Raw genomic sequence first — 23,860 nt, forward strand, 5'->3', positions numbered from 1 at the left:
AAAGTTCAACATACGGGTTTCAACGGGTTTTGCTGATTAGAGGGCACCAAAAAGCGGGTTTACGGAGTTTCAACATTGACTAACGATTTCAACATGGGTGCCACCAACAGGTGCCGATTATTTCAACAATTTGTTCGGATCCCGTCCTTTGCCTTTCGGGGCTTTGGACTTGGAGACGGAACTAGTTTCTACCAACAAGTAGAATCGGAATGTGAATATTATTATTCTTCCACTATTTACGGAGTACTCTGCAAAGTAAAACTGTATCATGTAGTATGTTTTCGTAAAGGTCGAAGTCGTTCGGCTCCTTTGGCCAATTGATAATAGGACGGGCATCTAGTTGGTCCCACTTAACCACTGGATGTTGTTCAGCCGATGTGTTCAGGTGAGGAATATTCAGGTGCTTGAATGGGTGTCCGGATTGCCCTAAAGACGGCTGGTAGAGCGGCTAGCCACCGACATTAACATGACCCCGATAGTCCACTGCGATCTGGCTACGTCAAGAACTTTCGCGGCGCTCTCTTCAGCACTCAGTCCTGTAGTATCCATTCCAAAGAATTAATAACATGATTCAGTAAAATACGCATTCATCTAATTTCTTCTACCTGTGCACGCACCCTCTATATTCGTGCAGGTGGTCTCGGAGACGACGAAACTCAGGGATCATCCCGAATCAAGTATGGCCATCCTAGCTAAGGCGTGTCTCTAAATAATGAAGATTCTTTCTTTAAAAATGTACCAAAACTAGCTGTAGATAAAGAATAATTATAACCACAATTCAAGACTTGTTCTGAGTATACCCACTATTCCAGAATCCGGGCCACTCACTCGGAAGCGAATTCAATATGAATCGGAACAGGGCCGCATTCACTTCGGCAGGCTTCTCAAACGACACAAAATGTGCCGCATCGATAGTGACCTCTGTCAAGTTCGAGCAATTTTCTCTCATGGGCTCGATCAGGCGAGATGACTTTGTATCGAGCACCAAATCCCATAGTCCATGGATAAACATCACCGGCTGCGTCAACTTTCTCTCCTTCTTTCCATTATACTCCGCATTGCGTTTATGATGCAGATAATACGCAGAACCTGGCCAAAACCCAGTTTTTTGCATATCCTTGATAAAAGAGTCGGCAACATCCGCCAGAAGAACGGGGGGTCCAAGCTGCTCCACACTCGGCGGCTTTGGCAAGCCGTTAAACCACCCGATCTTCCGCACTTTCGAAAACCTGTCAGGGGCATACCGGTCCGGCCGTGGGCCTGGCTTTTGTAACATGGCCGTGCAGAATCCAGCAATATCACTATCAAACCAGTCGATGGACTTTTCAAAGTTTTCCTCGTACATTTTCATGTAATCCCATTGACCCATCTCATATTCGTCTGCTGGATAGATTTCACGGTTTACCAACGGAAGGAACTGATCCCAACCAAGCTCAATCGTTGAGTATGGCACACACATATTCACGAGAGCTTTGACGGTTTGAGGGTGCTGGATCGCGACCGTTGATGCCACAATAGAACCCCAGTCATGGCCTACCCAGATAGCTGCCTTGCGGCCAGTGTCAGCTAACAAGGCCACCATGCCCTCCATAATAGCTTCCAGGCAGTAATCGTCAGCGACTCGACGGGCGGTCGAGTGGCCGTAGCCAGGCATATCGGGAGCGATGGCTCGGAAGCCCACGGCAGCAAAGGCATCAAGCTGGGCTTTCCAAGTGATAGCCGTAGCTGGCCATCCATGGATAAAGAGAATTAAGGGGCCATCTACTGGGCCAGCTGCCAAGTAGTGAATCTTCTTGTCGCCGTAGACGACTTCATGGTCTGTGAGGGTAGCCATGATGGCAAAATGAGGATTCAAGTTTGCTGATGATCAAAAAATAAGGCAAGATTGCTGGCTTATATACATTTCTTTGCCAAGTGAGGGGAAGGTCTCACGGCCCCCAAATGACATAAGTAACTTTCAAGGCTAGTGGTGTAGAGACTCATAAGAACAAATAATTGCCCATCTAAATCCCAGGTATGGAGAAAGAGGTGAATGTTTCAGAAGTGCTCTCTAAGTAGGCAAAAGAGCGGAAAGGTTTGGTTTACTCTCTACCATACATATACCGGACCGGTTAATTCTTAGCGCACAGTAAGAGACCAAACCAACGGGATTTCCGTTGTCTCAGTCAAGCGATTGATGCATCTATTTCCTGGCACGCGACTATTCTTTCATTGCCCCCACTACTTCGCCACTGGGATCAAGGGTAGCAGAAGGTACGAATCCCGTTCCCCGCTAGTGTGAATAACATGCATCCCTTGGTTGCGTAACTGAGGCCGAACATCGGTAGGGCGGAGATGCTCCTTAGGATTCGCCCCAGAGATCGTCACTCGGAGCTCTTCACCTGGATTGCAGATCATGCCGTAGGGCCAAATAGCAATATCAAGTGGTACAATTTCGCCAGGCTGCAGCAGTTGCTCTCTTTGATGGAGGTAAACCGGCTGGAACATCGTGGTTTGGGCTTCATCGAGTTCCCGATGGCTAGCTCGAATACAGCCCATCGGGCCAGAATCAAAATAATTCTCGCAGTCCTTATTATCTGCCAGATGGCGACGAAGAAGATCCTCTCGTTCTTTCTCCGGGTTCTCGAGATGCCGCCCAACATCTATCAAGGTACTTTCTAGCACCTGGTTTGTTTTGGGATCATATTTGGATAGCGTAGTGAATACGTCCATGTCATCCGAGCCACGTGCTTCCATCCATAGCCGAAGTTTGATATATCCAGTAAATTCCATGGTCGAAGTGATTGGCATTTTGAATTGTACCTGCCCGGTACAAGCATCGTAGGCTGTGTTGCCCGGTCGAGCCGGCAGATTGTGTTGCATTTTCAGGGATGTGGAATCCAGATAGAGCTTCAATGGACTTTGACGCTCCAGAGGGAACGAACTTTCTGGTCGGTTCACGATATCTTTTGCGCCAGGATTCAGAATACTCAATCGCACCGGTGGGGTATATTTCCAGTCATTGTTCACTCCCTTCATGTAGTAATCAAAAAAGCGTCGCAGGTCCAAAACATTCTGCTCATCATAGAAGTCTACCAAATGTTATGTCAGAAAGAAAGATCGACATGACTAATCCGTAAACACACCTGGCCACTCATGTGAGTTATGGACTCTCAGCCACTTTTCCTGGCTGCCAAGTCTTTGCCACGCATTGAGAGTCCCATTGGTATGCAGCGCATTTGTCCAACTGGCCACCATGTAGATTGGGCATTTGATCTTTTCGACCTCTGCTCTGAACCCATTCCAGAAGGAGTTTCTGTGTGGATATTTGTAGCACATAGCATTGAAGTCAATCGACTTACTTCCAGTGGCTGATGCTACATCTCCACGGAACATGCCATCGATAAAACCAGGATTGGGTATGCCTATCAGGAAAAGAACTTAGAAAAGAATCATCTAGCCCGAGTCAGAGAAATTTCGTATACCTCCTCGCCGAACCTGATCTTCGTATAAATCGGATATGCCTTCCCATGGCGCCAGGCAGGCAAGATGAGGTGGATTCTCGGCACCGGTCCAATACTGTGTCATCGAAAGATAGCTATTTCCCGCCATGGAAACCTTTCCATTGCACCACTCCTGAGCTGCAATGAACTCGATGATGTCGTAGTTATCTTGACCCTCAAGCTTCGACGGCATCAAAGTCATCTCACCTTGAGACTCCCAAACCCCGCGGCAGTCTATTCCAGTCAGCCCGCAGGTCATAGTTAATATTATTAAAGAAGTACTTGCCGGTATGAACAATTGCGTAGCCATGATAGCACCAGTAGCCAGGATCGGGTCCTTCGAACTTCTCAAGCCCTGATGTAGCGATTCTAGGACATCCAAAACGCCAGGGCCATTGATTGAAATGCCACTTATTAGGACCCCCGTCTTTGCCAAATGGACCAGCGGCAATGATAGCTGGCACAGTGCCTAATGGCGCTTTTGAAGGTCGGTATATATCCGCATAGAGAATACTGCCGTCCCGTGTCGGAATCGCGGTATGCTTCTCCAAAACTATATCGGAGAGCAGTGGGCGGTGATCTTGTACTTGTACGACTCCCGCTCTCAGAATCTGGATAGAAGGGCTCGGCAGCGTGTAGTGGTGGTCTGTCGTAATGGCAGGCGTCGGGAAGTACTCGATCTCTTCAGTGGAAGGCATATCTGACAATGATGGAAAGATTGATGGAGGGATTAAGAGGGAGAATGTAGTTGGCTCGCTTATATCAGTACTTATTTGTTTCTATCCAGATTACTGCTGGTTGAGCTAGCTCCACTAACCCTCCGATTCTCCACGGAAATTGAGATGAAGGCCCCGTAATCACCGTGGGGAAAGCGGGGCTTGGCGGGTATTCACCTCACCACCCCGGGGGATAGAGACAGTAAAGTGGGGTTGGGATACAAGTGGCATTCATTTTTGGTTCTTTCCTATTTCTCTGATGTATGATGCCATCTCTATCTTCTCCAAGAGACCCATCAAGGTAGGAGCTGGACGGAAGCTCAAGACGAGACGGTTACAAATCGTCTTTGGCAACGATCATCTAGTGAGCTTTTAGTCAACTTGAAATTTTAGGTTTTGATTGGAAGCACAAAGAAATAAAAACTGACCAAAATGATCTAGCTCGCTACAATCTGGATTATCTCTGTTTGCTTCTATATGAGAAGTTTGATTCGTATCCAACATCAAAGTCTACTTAAACAAAAGGTAAAATAATTCGGCTGGGGTGTTGGGGCCCAAAGTGAACATGGTGCTGGCCTTCATTGACGCCACTCTTGCCAACCCCGACTAGAGGCTGAAAAGCTGCGATCGTGGGATTGCGCCCCAGGACATGGACTTCCAGTGATTCTCCAGCCTCAAAATCAATACCCATGGCCCATAGTCCGATCTCGAGCTCAACAACCTCACCACGGGGAACAGCAAGCTCTCTTTGATGAGGATGGAAGGGGTATTGCGGATGGATCGATTTCGACTGTTCAGTCTCACGGTGAGAAGCCCGCAACATACCAACAGGACCAGGGTAAAGAATCAGGTCACTTTTTTCCTTCTCTTGAATTTGGTCCATTGCTTTGACAGGAGCTCTAGACCAAGGCACATTCAGTGCCATAAGAATCTTGCCATTTTTGTCAAGTTTCCTGATAATCACAAATACATCCATATCATCGGTCTCATTGCAGGAGACATGCACAATGGCTTTGGGAAGACCAATGAGGCGGGTAGTCTCCTCAAAGACATGTCGGAAGGTAGATCCCTGCATGCTTGTAGAATCGTAGCTAGAGACACCTTCTTCTTGGGGTGCCTCAAGGAGCAGTTTTTTATTACTGGAGAAGAAGAATTCGCGGTAGGTTGTGTTAGGGAGGGGAAAGTCATCAACCACGATGTTGTACTCCGGATCTTTCTCACCGAATTTCAGGGCCGTCACACGCACTCGTGGTGTGCTCTCCCAGTCATTCTCGATCCCTTTGAGATACCGGTCAAAGAAAGCCTGAAGTTCCTCCGTGGAGTTCTTTTCAACCCAAAGATCGTGCCATTCTTGCCAGGGCCCCAGACGAAACCATTTATCTTTTGCAGCAATCTCCAGCCATCCGCGAATCGAGCCCATGACATGGACATTGCTGGAGTAGCTACCAGTCAGATAGGTAGGAATAGTAATTTTAGATAGGTCAGGGCGCTTATCATCCCAATAAGCATTGCGTAGCCCTCCGCTGCGTCTGTACATTTCTCTAAAGTCTTCCATGCCGTGGCGGCCTTGAATGAAAACGCTCGAGATGTAATCGAAGAAGTCTCCATGCCACATACCACCCCTTCCAAACTGCTCACGGAACAGATCAGAGCAGGCCTCCCAAGGTGCGATAGCTTTCAGAGACGGCGGTTGCTGAGTGGCCACGAAGTACTGAGTGATGGCGAGATGTGAGTTACCAACCATCCCGACGGCACCGTTGCACCAGTCCATCTTCGCCAATGCCTCGACCATATCGTAGCCATCTTCTCCTTCTTGAGTCCCCATAATTACCACTGGGCCGTCCGAGTCTCCTGTACCCCGGGTATCGGCGCTGATGATCGCGTAACCACGAGGAATCCACTCGGCGGGATCAGGAGCCTCGAATTTCTCGAGTCCGGAGAGGTGACCATCAGGAACCCCAACGTTCCATGGGGTAAACAGATTCAACATCATAAGACCACTGAACTTTTTGCCGAAAGGGCTGAAACCGAGAAGTGCAGGCACCTGGTTAAGAGGGCCACTGTCAGGGGATCGGTAAATGTCGCAGTAAAGTCGAGCGCCGTCGCGGACTGTAATCTCAACATCATGCTCAACTAGGATATCACATGGCAGGGGACGCGATCGATAGCCATTCCAACCCTTAGGAAGGATTTCTTTCTCGCCATTTCGGAAGCCTTGGTAGTTATTGCGGCCGAGGGTTGGGGGGTCGATCGGTTTGGTCGCGATGAAAACTGGAGGAGGCATGGTGTGAAATTTAGGTCGAGATCACAGAAAGAAGGAATTGAGAAATACTTTATTTCCGGTGTTTTTACACATGGTGCAGTTCTTGTCCACTTAATATAACGGATGATTCGGATTCAGTACTATGCAATCGGACTGTACTCCACGGACGGAAGCATGATTCGGACTCCGCGGAAAAAGTGGGAATCACGGAGACTTCAACTTCAGAGAACAAGCTACTTTTAATTGGGCAAAGAGAAAGCTGACTATTGACTAGTGAAAAATTCGACTCCATCGGTAGTCTGATCTAGGCTTACGGGCCACATCTGCATCGAAAGAAGAGGGTCGGCATTGCCACACAATCCGAAGAAATCCCCAAAGCGAAAATCCATCTCCTGGTTGATTTCTTCCTCACTCATAGTCTCAACACGATTCCCCTCAAAATCCGAATGCTCCGGTCGAAGTTCAATATCTGCTGCAGCTTTCGGTACTGCAAGGCTCCGTCGCCTCATGACAGTGATTGCACCTATCAAAGACGTACAGAGCTTGTCAAATGATGATATTGCAAAAGGGGTGGAATTCCCCTTGGAGAAACAGTTTGGCAGAGTCTTGATCAGAGCAATGTCACTTTCAGAGGTCCACTGGGCTGGGTTCTTCATGATCCCGATGTATAGTGTGAACAGGACATTCAAAATGTAGGATGTCGTCAATCTAATGAAACGGGTAAGCGATTATCCCTGAAATCTCAGTGACCTAAAAACTTGTTCGTACCTGACGATTGGCCAACTGTAGGGTGTGCTAACCAGACCATTCACTGTCTGAGCTAGTGAACGTGCTGAATTCAAACAAACAACATCAGCGGCCATCATTCGTAGCTGGGCACGCTGATGTGGTTCTAATGGAGCCTCACCAAAGAGTGCCGCACGATGAATGACAAGCATTGTGTTGTAATACATGCAATGCAGCAGAACAAATTTGATGGATATGGCACTAGACTGCATTCCAGCCAGCTGTTCGTCAATCCGCACCGCTGAAGGGAGTCTTTCCTTCCATGTCAGGAGCTGTTCGTCGAGAGCCTCAATCTCTCCCATCAGACTGCAGTCCTGATCTTGAATGATAGGCCTACAGAACAGCCTCGAAATTATATTCGATTGAATGCGGCATAGTTCCACCAAATTGTCTAAGAAATTCTCATCTTCAGAACTCGTGGCGGATCCGGGGGTCAAGGCCATGTTTCTTGGAGAATCCACATCACACTCTATATCATTGATCGCAGAAGGTCGCCCAGTCTCAAACGCAAGTTTTCTATTAGTCGGTCAAAAAAACCTCCCTCCCACGTTGGAGCATCGATACTTACTTATCCAGGCAATAGCACACCCACCAAATGCGCGTACGAAGATTGTACTCCCTTTCAACAAATCCCCTTTCCCATGGGTGTTTATGTGCTGCCAGGCGTCGATGCAAGCCAAGTGACTGCGCAATGCGCACCGCCGTACCTACTGCCAGACTGGCCTGACCATCTTTATTGCCATGCATTAATTCCAATGCCTATAAGGCGTATTAGTGTGAAACTGAGGAATCTCCACCGGCATGATCAACAGACCATCAAGAGAAGAGCTTGGACACTTGGAAGATACGGTGTTGAGATGACACGGCTGTATAGTTCCCATCCAGCGGCAAAAAGATCATTTGAGTCTCCTGATCCGCCATCCTTCCGAGAGCCCAGAGCCATCACCATATAAAGCGAACAGACAAACACAGCATTCGTCGAGTGACCAGAATGATAAAATTCCTCATACAACGGGATGAAGTCACCTCGCGATAGAACAGGAAACATAGATTTGATGGATGTAAAGTATGCTGGACAGGAGGTTAGGTCATGCAGATTGGAGGATGTCAGCGGCGAAGGGCCTTACCTTCTACATGCCTGTCGGCAATGTCCTTTCGTACGGTTGGGTAGAATGTGGACAAAGGCATAGAGATGTCTTCTGCGAAACTCATAAGCGGACAGAAAAACTCCATCACTCGAATTCGAATCTCCTCATCTTGAAACAACTCTTCGGCAGACTTTGCTAGAACTTGAGTCGAGATCTTGCCTGCATATTTAGATCGCTGTGGCACGGCAGTCGCCTCGACCGTGACAACACCCTCCAAGCTACGATTTGATAGACCAAATACGGTGGGCGACGTAACTAATGGGGTGGAAGGAGCATCAGAATTGTGGTTAGCATATGTGTGAATAGCAGGGTTGCTAGATGTGGCCGTCGAAATAGGCGAAAAGTAGTCATTTTGGTTGTCGGCGTGATGAAAGGACCGTTGACGAACAAAAGCCTCAGAGGATGGTGCTGCCGGGTTTGTGACTCTATGCTCATCTTCATCTGCTGTGTGCTCCATCTGCACTCTTCGCAGAACAGATCCGTCGGCTCGGGTAGCTTTACAATCCACACCGTACGTCTCGCAGTTGCGGCATGGTCCTCGTTTGTTATCACAGCGGATCTGTATTTGCTACGGTTAGTGTTAAGTACCGCTATGTATGCACTAGATCATGCTACCTTCCTATGCCAACAGCTATCACACTAGAAGTCGTCAGCTGCGCATAAATGGAGGGGCGGGAATCTCACGGCCTTCGGTCTCTGCCTGCGTGTTGGTGGCATGGTATTTCCGCGAAGCCTTGTAATTTATTAATATTCAAGATATTAATTAACGCTTTCTCCTCAATCGAAAAGTCTGCAGCTTCCTTGCAGCTGCAGAAAAGTCAGGATAAGCAAGATGAAGTCGCTAGTAAAACGATAACTTCTGCTTCCAACACTGCGCTCCTGAGAATAGTATCAGCCCTAATACTCATTACACACGCAATTTGAAGAGATCCAGATTATCTTACTGGCTTTTGGGAGGATACGTGTCAGTTGAAAGTGAAACAAATCATCTGCAAATGCGTACGAGTTGCAGTGGGGAAATTCCACGGAGTTCCTGGATTTCGCCTCGCTTAGCCCCGCTCTGGACTCTGGGCTCTGGGCCCACCCCCATATTTCTGAATTTTACCCCACGGGGATTCATGGAATATGTACAGTGCAGGAAAAGAAACGCTACAAAGTTATACGCCCTTTAAAGGCAGGATTATGTCCCTTGATGTCAGATACAGAGGCCAAAAGATTTTTCTTTTTTTTCTTCTTCTCCTACTACTTCATTGCAACCTCATTGTTTATCTTGACATCCACTACAATGTCCACCACAGTTTCTGATTTGCGCAACAATACACACGCACAGTGGTGGAAGGACCCAGGACTCCGCAAATTGAATCTCCTCCTCTTGGGTGCCATGCTTGGAGGTGTGGGATTTGGTTATGATGCCTCTTTGGTGAACGGACTCCTCGCGAACGACCGGTGGTTCACGGACTTGAACATTGTGGGCTCCCAAATGGAGGGTCTGGTGATTGCAGCGCAATCATTTGGTGCAATTACTGCTCTCTTTCCAGCGGCCTATGTCTCTGATCTCATCGGCCGGCGACCAGCCATCCTCATTGCCAATGCAGCCATGATCGGCACCAGCATTGGGCAGTCTTTCAGTCGGAGTGCTGTTACATTCCTGGTCACCCGCGCGATTCTCGGCTTTTTCAATGTCTGTGTCATTGTGTCGACCAATGCCCTCGTCGCTGAACTTAGTCACCCACGCCAAAGACCGCAGGTCACCGCATTGTCCAACACCTTTTTCTATGTTGGTGGAATTATTGCTGCTTGGGCAAGCTACGGTGCTCTTTCGATTCAAAGCTCCTGGACTTGGCGCCTCTCCGTAATACTGCAATGTTGTTGGCCGGTTGCGCAGTCTACAGCCATGGTATTTGTGCCTGAATCGCCACGTTGGCTGGTGCTGAAGGGCCGCGGAGACGAAGCCAAGCAGGTTCTTGCGCAATATCATGCAAATGGAGCAGTTGATGATGACCTAATCAATTTTGAACATCGTGAAATATTGGCTGCAGTGGAAGCAGAAGAACGTGAGGCAGCCTATAGCTGGCTGGCGCTCTTTTCCAACCAAGGAAATCTTAGACGATCTTTTTTGACTCTATTCTTGGGACTCACTTCTCAATGGGTGGGTAACGGCATCATTAGCTATTATCTTGCTCCGGTCCTCAAGACTGTCGGCATTGGAAGTTCTAGTCAGCAACTAGCCATCAACGGAGGCTTGCAAGTCTTTAATTTGTTCATGTCTGTTCCAGCAGCTCTTATGGCGGAGCGTCTGGGGCGAAAAAGGCTACTTCTTGCTTCAGCTGGAGGTATGGCGATTTTCATGGCTTTGCTGACAGCCTGTTCTGCAACGTACGCGAGGACAGGCGATCATAACTCTGGCACAGCAGTCATAGCCTTCATATTCTGCTTCTTTGGATCTTACGACATTGGATTCACTCCAATTCCGCTTCTATACGTTTCTGAAATTGCATCCACTCACCTGCGTACCAAATATGTCAGTTTGTATTGGATGAGCACCGCGGTGGCACTTTGTTTCAACCAATACGTTAATCCTATCGCCTTCGACGCAATTACCTGGCGTTACTACATTGTCTATATTGCGGTACTTTGTCCCGTCATGGTGGTACTTTATTTCTTTGCTCCGGAAACCAAAGGACGAACTCTGGAGGAAGTGGCAGCTATTTTCGAGCCCGAAATCGCTGAGAATCTTGCTCGTGCAGATGACGATGAGCATAAGAGTGCAACAACGGTTGAGCAGCGCGAGTGGGCGTAGAAGCCATATTGCGTGCTTACGTTTCTTTGTATTTGAATTGAAGTCCACGCTGGTCAAAGATCCTTGGAACATTGTATTTGAAAAGCCACGGGGGTATTTCAGTCCTGATTTTCTTCTGAGGATAACACCACTATGTAGGATATTACTTCTCATCTCAGCACTAAAGCTATCCAAATAATGCTGTTAAAATGATCGTTGAAGGCTGTCTGTGTAGCTCGAATAATATCCTGTAAGTTATTAATTCAAGATCCTACTGCGTAGTCTGGAAATTCTGGCGAAATATGTAGAAATTTCCAAGATGCTATCCATTATTCCCCTGGGTCTCCTTTCACTTTTGTAGATATTGGTCTTCCTAGGTCTCAGTTCATCGTTTACTAAGCCCGTCCTTATAGGACTGAATGCCAATGATTCCCTCGTCACAAGAAGGACTTTTGGGATTTGAAAGAGTATTTACAAGCTGTTTCAAGTCTCACGTAGCAGGAATGCAGCGTCCTCATGAAGATTACATATTCGTCCCGGGAATTTAATTGATTGTGATCAGGATTCGGACCACATGACCACCAGCTACCTCGCCCAAGTCTCCACGGAAACTGGTGGGCCCGGATAGAGGGCGGCGTTGACTGGAGACACAAACTCCGTGGAGTTCTGCCCCACAATTGCCGGCGCTGGATTCCCGGAAACTGTAGCTCGGTCGAAATGGCAATCTTGCAGTGCCGTGGAGTTTCATTTTGGAGAAATTCCATCATACCTTTTCTACTCTTTTCAGTAAAGAAGGCTAAATTCAAATAACGCCATCTTTCTGCTCCTGATCTACACGGAGCATTTATATCTACCCCAATAAGTCCATCTTTTCGATTTATTCTCCATAAGCAGTTCACCATGGCTTTAGTCAGTGCCGCAAACCCAGACTCAATCAACAGTGGCTACCTCAAAACAAGCCACAACATCAAGCACGACTATTCCGATACAAATGTTAGCGGTCAAAGCGAGATCCTCAGTCAGCAAGCAGCCAAGAAAAACTCCTATGGTGACTGGCGTGACGACTTCTTCAATAAAGGCTACACTGTCATTAAAGGAGCCATCCCTCGCGAGCGTGCCAATGCGTACCGGGAAGCTGCACTGAACTGGTTCCAAAAGTTCCCTTTCGGATTCGATATCAATGACAAGTCGACCTGGAAGGAGGAGAATCTGCCGGTAATGATGAATGGAGGTATGGTGTTGAACTACTCTGCAGCGCATGAAAAATGGGTTTGGGAAGCGCGTTCGTAAGTTTACGCCAAACTACGACTGGGTAATTCCTGTTTGGTGTCACGACTAATCTATTTGTCTCTCCTCTCCCAGTGAGCCGGGGGTCATTGAGCCCTTTGCAAGGCTCTGGGGCACAGATGAGCTTCTTGTGTCCTTTGATGCAGTTAATATCACACTGCCTGGCCGCACCGACCTGAAATGGAAACCCTGGCCTCATGTGGATCAGTCTCCTACTCGAAAGGGACTTTCATGTGCTCAGGGTATTATCAATCTTTCTCAGGCTGGTCCTAAGGACGGGGGCCTCCAGCTTCTTCAGGGTAGTTCAGAGTTGTTTGACCAATACTTCAAGGAACACCCGCCGAAGCCCAAGGCAGCAGATGCACCAGGTCAATTCGACTGGTTCGGATTTACGCTAGATGATTTGGCTTGGTACGAGGCGCACGGATGTAAGTTGATCAAGGTCGATGCCGAGCCTGGGGATCTGATAATTTGGGATTCGCGAACTGTGCACTATGCATCTTTGCCCCAGACTGATACTATTCGCACCATTATCTACGCAACCTACACGCCCCGCAGTCTTGCGACTCCCGAGGACTTGCAAAAGAAGGTTGAAATATTTGAACGATGGGAGGGTACTACCCATTGGCCTCATTGCAATATCTTTGGGCAAGGCAAAGCGATGAGGAACGGCAATGTATGCCCCGGCGAGCGAGATGAGCCCCTTGAGAAGCCGGAATTGACAGATACTGTTCTGAAACTTGCAGGAGTCAAGCCTTATTGATTCCTTGATATGCTGGCACACTGAAAGTCTTTTTTTGGCTTTATTGTTGAGACGTTATATATTCACTATTCAAGTCACATTTTTCTAAGAAAATGAAAAAGGTCAGTCTCTACGGACAGGCATACAAGGCTTCAAATCAACCTTGTTCAATTTAACAAAAGAAGATTCAAGTGAGGTAGATATGCGCAGAGCGGCCGGCAGACGGCTCCTGCAGAACCATGTCGAATAGCTCTACATAAGGCAAACATTCAATCTAGTCTAGCTGATAGCAAAATTGCCTCCAGCTATAGACTCTTCGAAGTTCAGGCTAATATGTCGTATCTGGGCAGTCTCACTGCGAAGACGTATTATGCCTACTCCGAGGCCGAGACTGCCCCCAATCTCGCCCCCCCCCCCGCCGTGGGACAGGTGATTTGTAATCCATACAATGCGCGGACCCACATGATGTATGGGCCTTTTGTGTATTCGGGATGGGACTGTAGGTAGGGAGACAATTACTAATAGTCTTTTGTCTGTCTGTCTTTGTTAACTGGTTATTTATCTGGGATTATTAATATATTGGAGAAAGGGTGGGTAGCAAAGAAAACAAGAAAGTACTATCGGAGTAAGACGGTCACCGTCATAGTTCATAGTTTCAATCCTTCGGAGATGAAGGGTCATTGATTTCATACAAAACCTCTATCCATCTTCCGCTCTATAAATCTGTTCAAGTGGATAGATCAATCCTGAAACATCTCCAATTCCAAACCGACATGTCTCCTCCCCTTCGCACCGCCATAATTGGCCTTTCTGCTTCCGCAACCACCAACTGGGCAGCTGCCGCCCATCTCCCCTGCCTCCTCTCCCCGACCGGTAAAACCCTCTTCACCATCAATGCTCTCTGCAACAGCAGTTCTGCCGCAGCATTGAACGCCATCTCGACGTTCAATCTTGATTCCTCTGTAAAACCTTACGGCGACCCTGCCTCCCTCGCCGCGGACCCTGCTATCGACCTTGTCCTCTGCAATACCCGGGTGGATAAACACTTGGAAACGATCCTGCCCAGTCTCCTCTCCGGAAAAGATGTTTATATTGAATGGCCGATCGCATCGAACAAGAATCAAATAGATGAGTTGGTTGCTGCTGCGGCTCTCGGTGGGGGCCGTGTAGCGGTAGGATTACAGGGACGTTATGCGCCGCCGATTTTACGTGTCAAAGAAGTCCTTGCCTCGGGGAAGGTGGGTAAGCTTCTCAGTACCGAGGTAAGAATGTTTGGGGGCACAAGAGATCGAGAAATCTTGCCGGTCGGACTAAAATATTTTGCTGAGAGAAACATTGGGGGAAATCCAATTGTGATTGGATTTGGACATGGTAAGAGTCTTATTTCTTATTTCTGTCACCAACTATGAGTGTCCTTATGTAGGTTTGAAGGATACTTGATGGTTATATTTTAATATTGTTTGATAGTTATCGACTATATCCAGTCCGTCGTGGGCGATATCATTCCCGGAACAGATGATGCCCATTTTCAGATCCAGCGTCCGGATATCCGCGTTCGAGATCCCCAGACAGACGCGATCGTCGAGTCGATCAAATCTGACGTACCTGATTTGTTGAGTCTGCATGGTGAGTACATAAAGACGGTCACTATCTCAGCACTAAGTGCTAATGAAGAATAAAGGATCTCTACCTGGATCCTCCTATGTATGTGCCAATGCCAGTCTTGTCGCATATTTCCTCCGCGGCCAGCCCTTCCCTGGCGATCCATCACTGTTGTGGACCTTGACCGGAGAAACGGGTACGATTCGGTTGACCGCGTACGCTGGTATCTCGCTGCAAGCAGACGCATATGGCGAGCCGGTGACCATCAGGGTTCATCAGTTCGACACGGACGAGGTGGATGAGGTCTCGTGGAATTGGTCGGAAACGCAGATGGAGGTGCCAATTCGGGCGCGATCAGTGCAGCATTCCTTGATCAGCTTTGCGAATAGGGATGAGTCGGGGTATGTCTCGCTGGAGGATGCGGCCAGGAGAGCAGGCCAGATTGAGGGCTGGTTAGATAGCTGGCGAGAGAGTCCGTGAACTCGAAAACTTCGTAAATTTTTATGTATAAACTAGGTTCATCTAGTAAGCATTGAATATGTTATAGTTGACCGAGTATTCTCTGTTAAGCAGCGTCTCAATGATCTCTTAACTCATAGAGCAGCATCTACATTACTCCCAAATGCGTAACAAATCTATTGCGCAGTGCAGGTACTCTTCACCACGCTTATGATCAGTCGCTGCAGCTCGCCCAACATGCCTATTCTTGACGACTGATCTGGCGAAGCACCCCCCGCAGTCATCGCGTCTAGAAATTCACCCAGACTCAATTTGTTCGGTTGCTGTTGATCCACGCGCTGGCGGGCTCGGGCCCAGTCCTCTGCGTCCGGCGCATTCCACATCTCCTCCGCACAGGGCAATTGCAGCGGTCGCAGATCGACCAAAGGCAGCAGCGGCTCGAAATATGCGGGCATTAAACTCTTGCTGGCGCCTAAAAGGTGGTGAACGAGGAACACTAGATAAAATATCCGTCGAAATGTCTCATTGACAAACCATGTTTCCCATTGATCCTCTGAACTACTGCCTAGAAGAACCGCGCGATGAGTTTGGCTCATGCGACGCATCATCTGGTGTATATAGTCAGCACAGCTCCTGGCTGCAATAGAAGAGCTTACCTTGATTAAATATTCGTGATAGAGCTCGGCGGAAGAAAATGGGGCTTCATATCGATTCGAAGATAGAAGCCCTTCAATTTGGTAAATGGACAAAGCGTGGAGGTACGAGCAGATATCCTCAAGGCTTTGGGGAGAAGTTGGCTGGCCTCCATTGTTATCCTGCTTTGATTTCAACACAAGGAAACAAACTCACTAATTGGGCAATTACTTTCTGCCGCTGATCGCGGAAAGTATTACACACAAAGTTCTTCGCAAGACCCTGTGACGGCAGCTTCATGCCCACGCACGCCAGTGCTACGGCGATAGGCTCAGGCATACCTTGGCGTGAGCCGTGGGCGAGTCGGTGATGTATGAAGGGCGATTGCGAGGTCTTAGCCAGCATCCAGGCCGGGTAGTTGGAGATGATCTGCAGCCCCTGTCGTATATCGACCAGGTCTTGTGGCATGTAGCCTGGACTTTGGTTATGCGGCAATGATGGCCGAAACAGGGTTGTGTCGGTGGCCAGCGGGTTTAGCACTAGGTCCTTCCCAGGATAACTTGGCTGCAGCGATGTTAGTTCCTGAGGGACCGCGGCCGTTGTCAGTCGGCTGGTCGGTCTCTGGACCGACAGGGCGATTGGGTCCCCCTCCCCCATACGAAAACCGGAACCCCATGAGCTAGGTGACGGGGGTTGCTGAAGATCATAGAGGAATGGAGCCGGGCTCATGAGGGTTTCAAAGCCCCGTCTTGTCGGGGGCCAGCCCGGTAAGGTCCTCTGTGAACCAGAGCTGGGAGTCAAAAGTATCGCCAGCCATCGACTCGCCGGCCATTAGTAGACGGGCTGGGTCCGAGGGAGTGGGAACCGAGGCGGTTGTAGATCGTCGTGATGGGTGGGTCGGGATGTCAAGCTTGTACTCGCACCTAATCTGTCGATTGCGACAGCGGGAGCCTGCGGTATGAGTCAGAGTGACAGCGCTGTTGTGATTGATTAAGAGATTTTGTACAAGATGGGTGGGCCCAGTCACACTTGACTTTTGAGGCGATGCAGCTCTGACACGACCTTTTCCTGGTGGTCGGGACCTTGTTGATGGATTTTTCGCAGCGTCGACGGTGGCGTTCTTTCAGGTCTCCTAGAGTCATGATAAGCCATGCGCATATTACATACTTTCTCATTTTCGCTTCGATTTTTATTTTTGAGTTTTCTGATTTTGGAGCATGACATACTTCGGTTGAAGCTTTTATCGCAGTGTGGACATGAATGGGCAGTAATCGGAGAGGTTGCGGCGGTCATGGTAAAGACATCAGCAGCAGGAAGACTAACAGCAAGAACCATCCAGCTCCAAGATATGTCGAACAGTCAGTACGGTCTTGGCGGTTGAAGTAGTGGAGGATGCACAGTAGATGAATTGCAATCTGATGAATGGCAAAATGTGAAGAGTTATCTTTGCAGGAATGGGCAAGTCGCAAGACAAAGAAAATACCCTATGACGTGATGTAATGTAAGCTGCATTGCATATACTGTACAGGTAATCGATTAACGAGACTTCCCCTGCCCCCACCCCAATCTCATCCTCATCGCATTAGACTGTCACAATAAGGGGTCAAGGCTTATCGTTTTCATGCACAGGCATCCATATCTACATATACACCACGTCATATTGGTGGTAATGCCGTCGTAGTCCGCGGAAAGCCCCAAGGTTCCGGCTGTGTGGGGACGGCCCGTCCTTGGCCCTCCTAGACCACTATCTATTAGAGGCGCCTCATTATCACTTATTAGCGATTAGCATCCCTTATGCAGCTGACGTATACCCTGGTCTGGTAGGCGCACCAATTAAAAGAGATTTTCTGGATCTCCCATATCGCCGCCTGATATGAATTACTACTTATTTATGCTTCGTCCTTATCCATCTATATCTACTCCGTATATATGAAAATACAAAGATTAACCTGTTTCAATTTTACACTAGAGGCTTTCCGCCGCGTGTTTTGCGCGGTGCTTGGAAAATTTGAGTCTTCTGCTCGGTCTTCTACATACTGTAGTGGGGAGACTCGGTCCCTGTACGGATTACCATACCGTTACGGGTCACATTTCGTCATGTAAGGGAAACGGTCATATTAATACGAACTTAGCACTAGTTACAGAATACACGCACTTACACATCTCTCACTTTTGACCTTTGTCGAGGGATCCACTGCTCGCCGAGGGCGACCTTCGGTCGTGGTGGGTTTTGCTGAGTATATCCGATTCGTGCGTCGTCAGAGCGTACAGCCAACGAGCGTTCCCCTCTTCAATACATAGTCTCCTTAGACTTCTACAAAACCCAATTTTGGACCCAATCTTAGCAATGCCAAGGACCCAAAAATCCCATTAGGACCCAACTTTTTGTATAAGTATGTATGAACAATCCAAATTAGGAAATCCTTGGCATTTTTATGCATTTTTATGTAAAAAGTTGGGTCTAAGATTCAAAATTATTGGGGTTTGGGTCCAGACCTTGGACCCAAATTGGGTTTTGTAGAAGTCTAAGTCTCCTACAGTATCAATTGAAAAATCGAAAAGCTCCCTAAAAGAGATCTCCAAAATAATAAGCAAGAAATTGAAAACAAAAGAAAATAGAATAAGGAAAAAGGGCAAAAAGAAGAGTTGGACATTTGGGGGTTCGAACAGTGTCCAAAATTCCTGCGGTGCACCCATATAATAGAAGGGCTGACTCCCCATTTCATTTATCCCCCAATGATCTTCAACTCAAAAGAACGAAAACCGCTTCCACTTCTTCATCAATCTCGCGCACGCAATAAAATAAAACAGCGCCATGTTCAATACGGTATATGTTAGTAAAAGCCCCCAACTGGTCATGAAGGTACCAATCATTTTCTGGATTTGGAGCTTCAGGAACGAAGAAGCACCGTGCCATGATCAAGAGAGAAGGCCTCTCCATTGTTTAACTTCCCAGTCAATTGGATATTGCGTTGCAAGCCGGGATACTGTGCACCAGTGATTGCGTCGCTCACAGCCTGTGCCGATATGGTGTCGAAAGCTTTGCATTGCGGCGTTTGCACAAGGTTGCTCTGCAAGTTGGAGTTTGGGCACTCAAAGAGCACACATCTGTCTTCTTCACCGGGTTCCTGAACTTGGGCAGGGAAATATCGGAGCAGACGAGTGGCAGATTGCGTGAATAAGACTGCCGGGAGGACTGTTCCTTGAGAGTATTGGAACCCGAAGCCTCCCTCTGGAAGGTTTGGTGCCGTCAACACTTTAGCGACCTCGAGAATATCCGCGTCGGTATGCGTCTGGGCCTGAATACTGCGCAAAGATGACTCTCGGATGCCCTCCATTTGGCGAGTACCGTGGTGAGCGGGGTCCGACAAATCGAGCTGGACTTCCGTGAAGTTCTCGAAAGAGAGAAGTGAATCACGAAGACAGGTGATTTGTTGCAACCACTCGTTGTACAGCATCATGAGAATAGGTGAGCTGCGTGAGCTCCGCAAGAGTTGTCCTGCTGGGGGCACCCACTTATGGCCTTCGCAGGGACTATAGACCTTCAGCTCGGCGATGCCAGCAAACGTGTAATTGTATTCTAGCGCGTACTGCGGGAGGGTATCTCCAACCTTCTTGGCTTGCTGCGTCATTTCGGATGGGGTCGCACTTTTCCAGTCAGGCAGGGCAAGCGTCGATTCACGGCCCTCCTGTGAGAGGCTAGAACGCAAGCCATCCATCAAAATGTCTCGGCAGGTCTGTTTTGACGAAACATCATCGGGTCCCAGCTGAAAAAGAATGATTTCTGGGATGACTGCTAGCTGTGCGATGAATTGTCTGGGTGTGTAGATGCCAGGCGGGAACTGCCACTGGCTGGTCTGGCTTGATGGCGCAGTGTTGTGCAAGACGGGTTGGATGGAGTTCTCAACAAGCACCATCAACGCAAATACCCCCCAGAGGCATCGCACGCTGGTAAGGAATGCTCATCGTGTCTATATGGTTGGATAATGGTTGTGACGTGGAGAATATTGATGTAAAATAATACTGTAGCAAGGGGAAATAGATAGAGTAGCAGAGAGGTATCAGCAGGGCAAGCAGCAGGTTGATGACCATGAGCTAGTCCGGGTAAATTGTTCCTTGCGACTGTGGTTTTTAAGGCATGTAAAGTTTGATCGTGGACGTCCAATGTCCTCCGATCTCCGAGATTGCCGCAGTCTCCTCCAACCTAGAGCCGAACTTCCAAGGCCAATCCTCCAAGCCATGTAGATCCGTCTTTTGACTTGAATATTTTTGTTGAAGTGGTCGAAGTACACAAGATAGTTGACCAGAACAGGTTAGGGAGTAATCTTGCAATCGACATGCCCGCCGCGACTGAAAAGGCCCGTCGTCACCATTATTGTGGCTCTTCGTTCCACAATAGTCGTTTCTAAAACATAACAGCAACTCTAGTTCTACCTGGATATTTTAAATTTGATTCTCTATGGCTACCACAGTGACTTACTCTGCCCCGCCTTCAAGGCCCAAACTGAAGCGAGCCGCATCCCCCTACCCCTCGGTGGGACCCCTTTGAGTTGTGTCCACGACGGTGCGAAGATTGTCATCTACCAAACCTTCAGATTTTGGTCCGTTTCCTTTGTGAGTCACAAGCCATTCATGGGTAGCCATCAGAGGCGCAGACAGTCCCATCGGAGCGTGTGCTGGGAGCTCTTTAGATACAGATTGGGATTCAATTGGTGAACGACGTGAAGAATCGCCAGCAGAGGGGGGCATAATCGTCTGTCTAGCTGACATTTTGGCCTGTCTGCGTTAAGATGTTATTCGCATGCTTCGAGACCGGTGGCTGGCTCTTAGTCCCGAAGGATGGCATTTTGTGGTCGCGGGTCTTCTCCGGGAACATCAACTTGAGTTGGCGTTGGATCAGATGTCAGCGATGGAGCGGAAAGGGATGCGTATAGATAATTGGCTAACCGTCTGCTCCGTAGCCTAGGGTCCTGATCGCTGTTCCGCCAGCTATCGACAGCACGCTGGATGAGGCCGCGATTTCCATGTAAAGCCGAATTTAGCTTAGCAAGTGCCCAGCCAATAGCATTGCAGCTGGTCTCGTAGGCTAGGCGATTACCCCTATATGGTTCAGTTATAGAGTAGGCACGCGGGTAGACACAGTTCTCAATTTTGAAGCTCTGGCTGAGGCTTTCCACATCGACGGATTCGATGTCGCATCGGATTGTATATTCCAGTTTTACACGGTCCCTGAAATACTCGAACGCGATCCATTGCACTCCATTGCTGTCTTGCCGTACAATCAGAGGCCTAGTCGCGCGCCAAGGGCTGGGCTCGAGGTCAGAAGTCACTCTGCGGTTGGGATGCTCTGGTGAAACATCTGCATCTGCATCTGGTGGCTGGTGGTCGTTGGGTACTGATGGTGATTGTGCCTTGGCTCGCCGGGTGAAGTCGTCAGTGATATTAAACTGCATGGTTCCTTGGTCACCCGTGCGGATGCTGATGGACTTGCCAGCGAAGCTTTCCTCAACAAACCTCGTGAGGGTTATGTTTTGGCTTTCTTTCTCAGTCTTGGTGGCACTGCCACAAGTGCTGTTTGATCGGCTTTTTTGGCTACCGTTGTCACTACCGATGCCACTTCTCACTTTTGGCAAAAGCGTCTCCTGGGATACGGGGATTTGTGCAGTGGAATAGCCGGCGGTGGTAGTCTGGTATTTTTCGGCTTCTTCCACAAATTCTTCTACATGGTCAGAGTTTTCGGGGCGTTCATCAAAATAGAAGGACTCAGGGCATCGGCGCCGGTCGCTGTTTTCCACGGAGACCCGGTCACCTCGAGGATTTTCAGGCACGAAGTAGATCTTTTGCTACTGTAAAGGCTGTGACTGTAACTTTCCTCTGGCGAAACAACTTCGTGTGATGCGTTGCGGCGGCTATAGTCAGGCTCGAGCAGATGGTGTTGGGAGGGCACGGCATCTAATTTAATGACCTTGAGAGTAGGATGGTTTTTGACATGTTCTCTCGCATCACTGAGTTTCTCCTCGTCACCTGAAGGTAGAGCTTCAGGTCGCTTGAGTTTGTGGGGTTCGTGGATTTGCGGCGCTGTCCGTATTCTTTGGGCCGGTGGAGGTGGCGGGGGTATCTTGATATGATCCTCGTCGAAATACTCCGGACTCGACAGTATTGTCCCCAGTCCTAGAGGCTTGTCATGGGACGAACGGGGCCAGTATCGGGGGTAGTATTTTCGCTGTCCGGTTGGTGGGTTGTGAGTCTGCTCACCCGTGGGCTCTTTGGGATTTTGGCCCAGTGTCTGAGGACCCGTGCGTGTATCTCTATTGGCAAATTGCTGCTTGATTTTTACGCTGTTCTTAATCTCATTGGTTGATTCATCCTCATTCAGCAAGGCCAAATGCCAATCATCGCTTTCGCCGAGGCATGCCAATGAAATTTCTTCCAAGTGCCGACCTACATGAAATTCGTAGTCTTTCGTATCACATCAGTCATTTTTGTGAGCATAATGAACACTTGTAATCCTTGAAATTGTCTTTCAAGACTCTCTCTCTGGCTTCGGAGATCTGGCTTCCAGTAGGTACGATTTGACCGTTGTCTTGCTGATGTTTGAAGAAAAAGATATATCAAGAAGTTTCAACCTCTTTCTATTGGTGGCTCATGCAGTGACAATGATGCTGAACGTTATCGACGAGAAATTTAAAATTAGGTTGGAGGATACTTTTTAGATGTCATCAATGACATGCTCATGACAGTTATATCCTACATAGAGTTATTCCCAGCTGGTTCGGGACAATGATTCTTCTAGAAGAATCGCACTCGGTTACTAATCCACGAACAAAATCTTTGTTCTAGAAGCAGGCATGAACCAGTAGCGGGAGAAATGGCGTGACTTCTCTCACTTCGCTGCGTCGTATCCCTTTTCAGCACATATCTCCCACTCCTCTAAAATGAGATTGAGAACAACATTCAGTGGAACTTGCAGGTCCTTCCGATTGTATTCAAATTATTCGCTTCCAAGGATTCGGCAAAGTGAGGCAGAAAAATTGTTGGGCTTCGATATATAACCAATATGAGCGCCTGGTAGATAAATAATCTCTTGTCCCAACATCTGAGATAGAATAGCAATGGGTCTCACTGACGCGCCATTCCCAGACAAAGTTCCCGCAGCGGGTACAAGCTTAGTTGCGAGACTTTGCAACTTCAGAATGTCGACTGCGGAACTAGTGTACTGTTTCAATTCAAATTCAAACCAGAATAAACTGTTGGCTCGAACTTCAGCATCAAGCCTGACATCCATACACTTGAACATGTCATCCCTCTCGCTCGGAACAGAGAAATTCGATAAGAACATTTGCAGAGCTTCGTTCGGACCTTGATTTCGATACAGATTGTAAATTTCATTGATAAATCCAGAGGCATTTTCCTTGTGCTCTGCGGGCAGAACATCTGTACAAGGAGGTTCGTGCGCCACGAGGCGCAGGACATTTTCCGGGAATCTGGACAAAAGAGCCAGGCCAACAATGGCTCCCGATGATGTCCCAAACACAAAAGCTGATTTATCTGGGGACAAGTACTCAATGAGTCTCTGTGAGTCACTGGCATCCGTGGACAGGCGGCGGGTGAAATCTTGGGGCCCTTCAAGGGTACTTCTGGAATACCCTCTCCGATCCCAAAGAACAACTTTATACGAGGAAGAAAGGTTGTTTGCGATCAGACGGAACGTTTCACCATTCCCGCCAGCGCCCGGAATCAAAAGTAGCAAGGGACCCTTGCCAAATGTCTCATAATGCAATTTTGCACCAGGGACGTTGAGAATCGGCATATTCGGTATGGATGGAAGAATCAGTGACGAATATGTGAGAGAACGATGATCATTGGTAGGATATCGTAGGCACAAACAATTTTTCGAGTCAGCTTGAAGGATGTTCTTTCGAGAAGGACGCAGCAGCGAGGGTACGTGGAAGATTTTCTGATT

General features: G+C 48.3%; 12 protein-coding genes across 12 annotated transcripts; 3 read left to right on the forward strand and 9 right to left on the reverse strand.

The window, feature by feature from the left end:
• Positions 1 to 778: 778 nt before the first annotated feature.
• Positions 779 to 1,834, reverse strand: N7520_006843 (alpha/beta fold hydrolase; the record flags this gene model as incomplete). Its single annotated transcript, XM_057140777.1, has 1 exon — positions 779 to 1,834. The coding sequence occupies one exon, from the start codon at positions 1,832 to 1,834 to the stop codon at positions 779 to 781; it is 1,056 nt and encodes a 351-aa protein (XP_056994783.1).
• Positions 1,835 to 2,220: 386 nt separating this feature from the next.
• Positions 2,221 to 4,180, reverse strand: N7520_006844 (hydrolase CocE/NonD family protein; the record flags this gene model as incomplete). Its single annotated transcript, XM_057140778.1, has 4 exons — positions 2,221 to 3,071; positions 3,126 to 3,404; positions 3,465 to 3,716; positions 3,769 to 4,180. 4 exons carry the CDS (start codon positions 4,178 to 4,180, stop codon positions 2,221 to 2,223), a joined length of 1,794 nt encoding a protein of 597 aa, XP_056994784.1.
• A 532-nt stretch (positions 4,181 to 4,712) lies between these two features.
• On the reverse strand, positions 4,713 to 6,482 carry N7520_006845 (CocE/NonD family hydrolase; the record flags this gene model as incomplete). Its single annotated transcript, XM_057140779.1, has 1 exon — positions 4,713 to 6,482. The coding sequence occupies one exon, from the start codon at positions 6,480 to 6,482 to the stop codon at positions 4,713 to 4,715; it is 1,770 nt and encodes a 589-aa protein (XP_056994785.1).
• Positions 6,483 to 6,724: 242 nt separating this feature from the next.
• On the reverse strand, positions 6,725 to 8,852 carry N7520_006846 (fungal specific transcription factor domain-containing protein; the record flags this gene model as incomplete). Its single annotated transcript, XM_057140780.1, has 5 exons — positions 6,725 to 7,169; positions 7,230 to 7,763; positions 7,816 to 8,006; positions 8,062 to 8,318; positions 8,375 to 8,852. The coding sequence occupies 5 exons, from the start codon at positions 8,850 to 8,852 to the stop codon at positions 6,725 to 6,727; spliced, it is 1,905 nt and encodes a 634-aa protein (XP_056994786.1).
• Positions 8,853 to 9,680: 828 nt separating this feature from the next.
• N7520_006847 (hexose transporter) lies at positions 9,681 to 11,195 on the forward strand (the record flags this gene model as incomplete). Its single annotated transcript, XM_057140781.1, has 1 exon — positions 9,681 to 11,195. The coding sequence occupies one exon, from the start codon at positions 9,681 to 9,683 to the stop codon at positions 11,193 to 11,195; it is 1,515 nt and encodes a 504-aa protein (XP_056994787.1).
• An 879-nt stretch (positions 11,196 to 12,074) lies between these two features.
• Positions 12,075 to 13,224, forward strand: N7520_006848 (phytanoyl-CoA dioxygenase family protein; the record flags this gene model as incomplete). The annotated part of the gene is made up of 2 exons (XM_057140782.1): positions 12,075 to 12,460; positions 12,537 to 13,224. The coding sequence occupies 2 exons, from the start codon at positions 12,075 to 12,077 to the stop codon at positions 13,222 to 13,224; spliced, it is 1,074 nt and encodes a 357-aa protein (XP_056994788.1).
• Positions 13,225 to 13,976: 752 nt separating this feature from the next.
• On the forward strand, positions 13,977 to 15,285 carry N7520_006849 (Gfo/Idh/MocA family protein; the record flags this gene model as incomplete). Its single annotated transcript, XM_057140783.1, has 3 exons — positions 13,977 to 14,445; positions 14,671 to 14,829; positions 14,885 to 15,285. The coding sequence occupies 3 exons, from the start codon at positions 13,977 to 13,979 to the stop codon at positions 15,283 to 15,285; spliced, it is 1,029 nt and encodes a 342-aa protein (XP_056994789.1).
• Positions 15,286 to 15,440: 155 nt separating this feature from the next.
• N7520_006850 (uncharacterized protein) lies at positions 15,441 to 16,626 on the reverse strand (the record flags this gene model as incomplete). The annotated part of the gene is made up of 3 exons (XM_057140784.1): positions 15,441 to 15,872; positions 15,921 to 16,079; positions 16,114 to 16,626. 3 exons carry the CDS (start codon positions 16,624 to 16,626, stop codon positions 15,441 to 15,443), a joined length of 1,104 nt encoding a protein of 367 aa, XP_056994790.1.
• Positions 16,627 to 16,633: 7 nt separating this feature from the next.
• Positions 16,634 to 17,039, reverse strand: N7520_006851 (fungal zn(2)-Cys(6) binuclear cluster domain-containing protein; the record flags this gene model as incomplete). Its single annotated transcript, XM_057140785.1, has 2 exons — positions 16,634 to 16,874; positions 16,927 to 17,039. The coding sequence occupies 2 exons, from the start codon at positions 17,037 to 17,039 to the stop codon at positions 16,634 to 16,636; spliced, it is 354 nt and encodes a 117-aa protein (XP_056994791.1).
• A 1,749-nt stretch (positions 17,040 to 18,788) lies between these two features.
• Positions 18,789 to 19,814, reverse strand: N7520_006852 (uncharacterized protein; the record flags this gene model as incomplete). Its single annotated transcript, XM_057140786.1, has 1 exon — positions 18,789 to 19,814. The coding sequence occupies one exon, from the start codon at positions 19,812 to 19,814 to the stop codon at positions 18,789 to 18,791; it is 1,026 nt and encodes a 341-aa protein (XP_056994792.1).
• A 607-nt stretch (positions 19,815 to 20,421) lies between these two features.
• On the reverse strand, positions 20,422 to 20,667 carry N7520_006853 (uncharacterized protein; the record flags this gene model as incomplete). The annotated part of the gene is made up of 1 exon (XM_057140787.1): positions 20,422 to 20,667. One exon carries the CDS (start codon positions 20,665 to 20,667, stop codon positions 20,422 to 20,424), a length of 246 nt encoding a protein of 81 aa, XP_056994793.1.
• Positions 20,668 to 20,723: 56 nt separating this feature from the next.
• N7520_006854 (alpha/beta fold hydrolase) lies at positions 20,724 to 23,707 on the reverse strand (the record flags this gene model as incomplete). The annotated part of the gene is made up of 3 exons (XM_057140788.1): positions 20,724 to 21,706; positions 21,760 to 22,183; positions 23,099 to 23,707. 3 exons carry the CDS (start codon positions 23,705 to 23,707, stop codon positions 20,724 to 20,726), a joined length of 2,016 nt encoding a protein of 671 aa, XP_056994794.1.
• Between the last annotated feature and the right edge of the window lie 153 nt (positions 23,708 to 23,860).

The sequence above is a fragment of the Penicillium odoratum genome, assembly GCF_028828045.1.
Source record: "Penicillium odoratum strain IBT 22623 chromosome Unknown utg000005l_segment0_segment0, whole genome shotgun sequence".
Lineage (NCBI taxonomy): Eukaryota > Fungi > Ascomycota > Eurotiomycetes > Eurotiales > Aspergillaceae > Penicillium > Penicillium odoratum.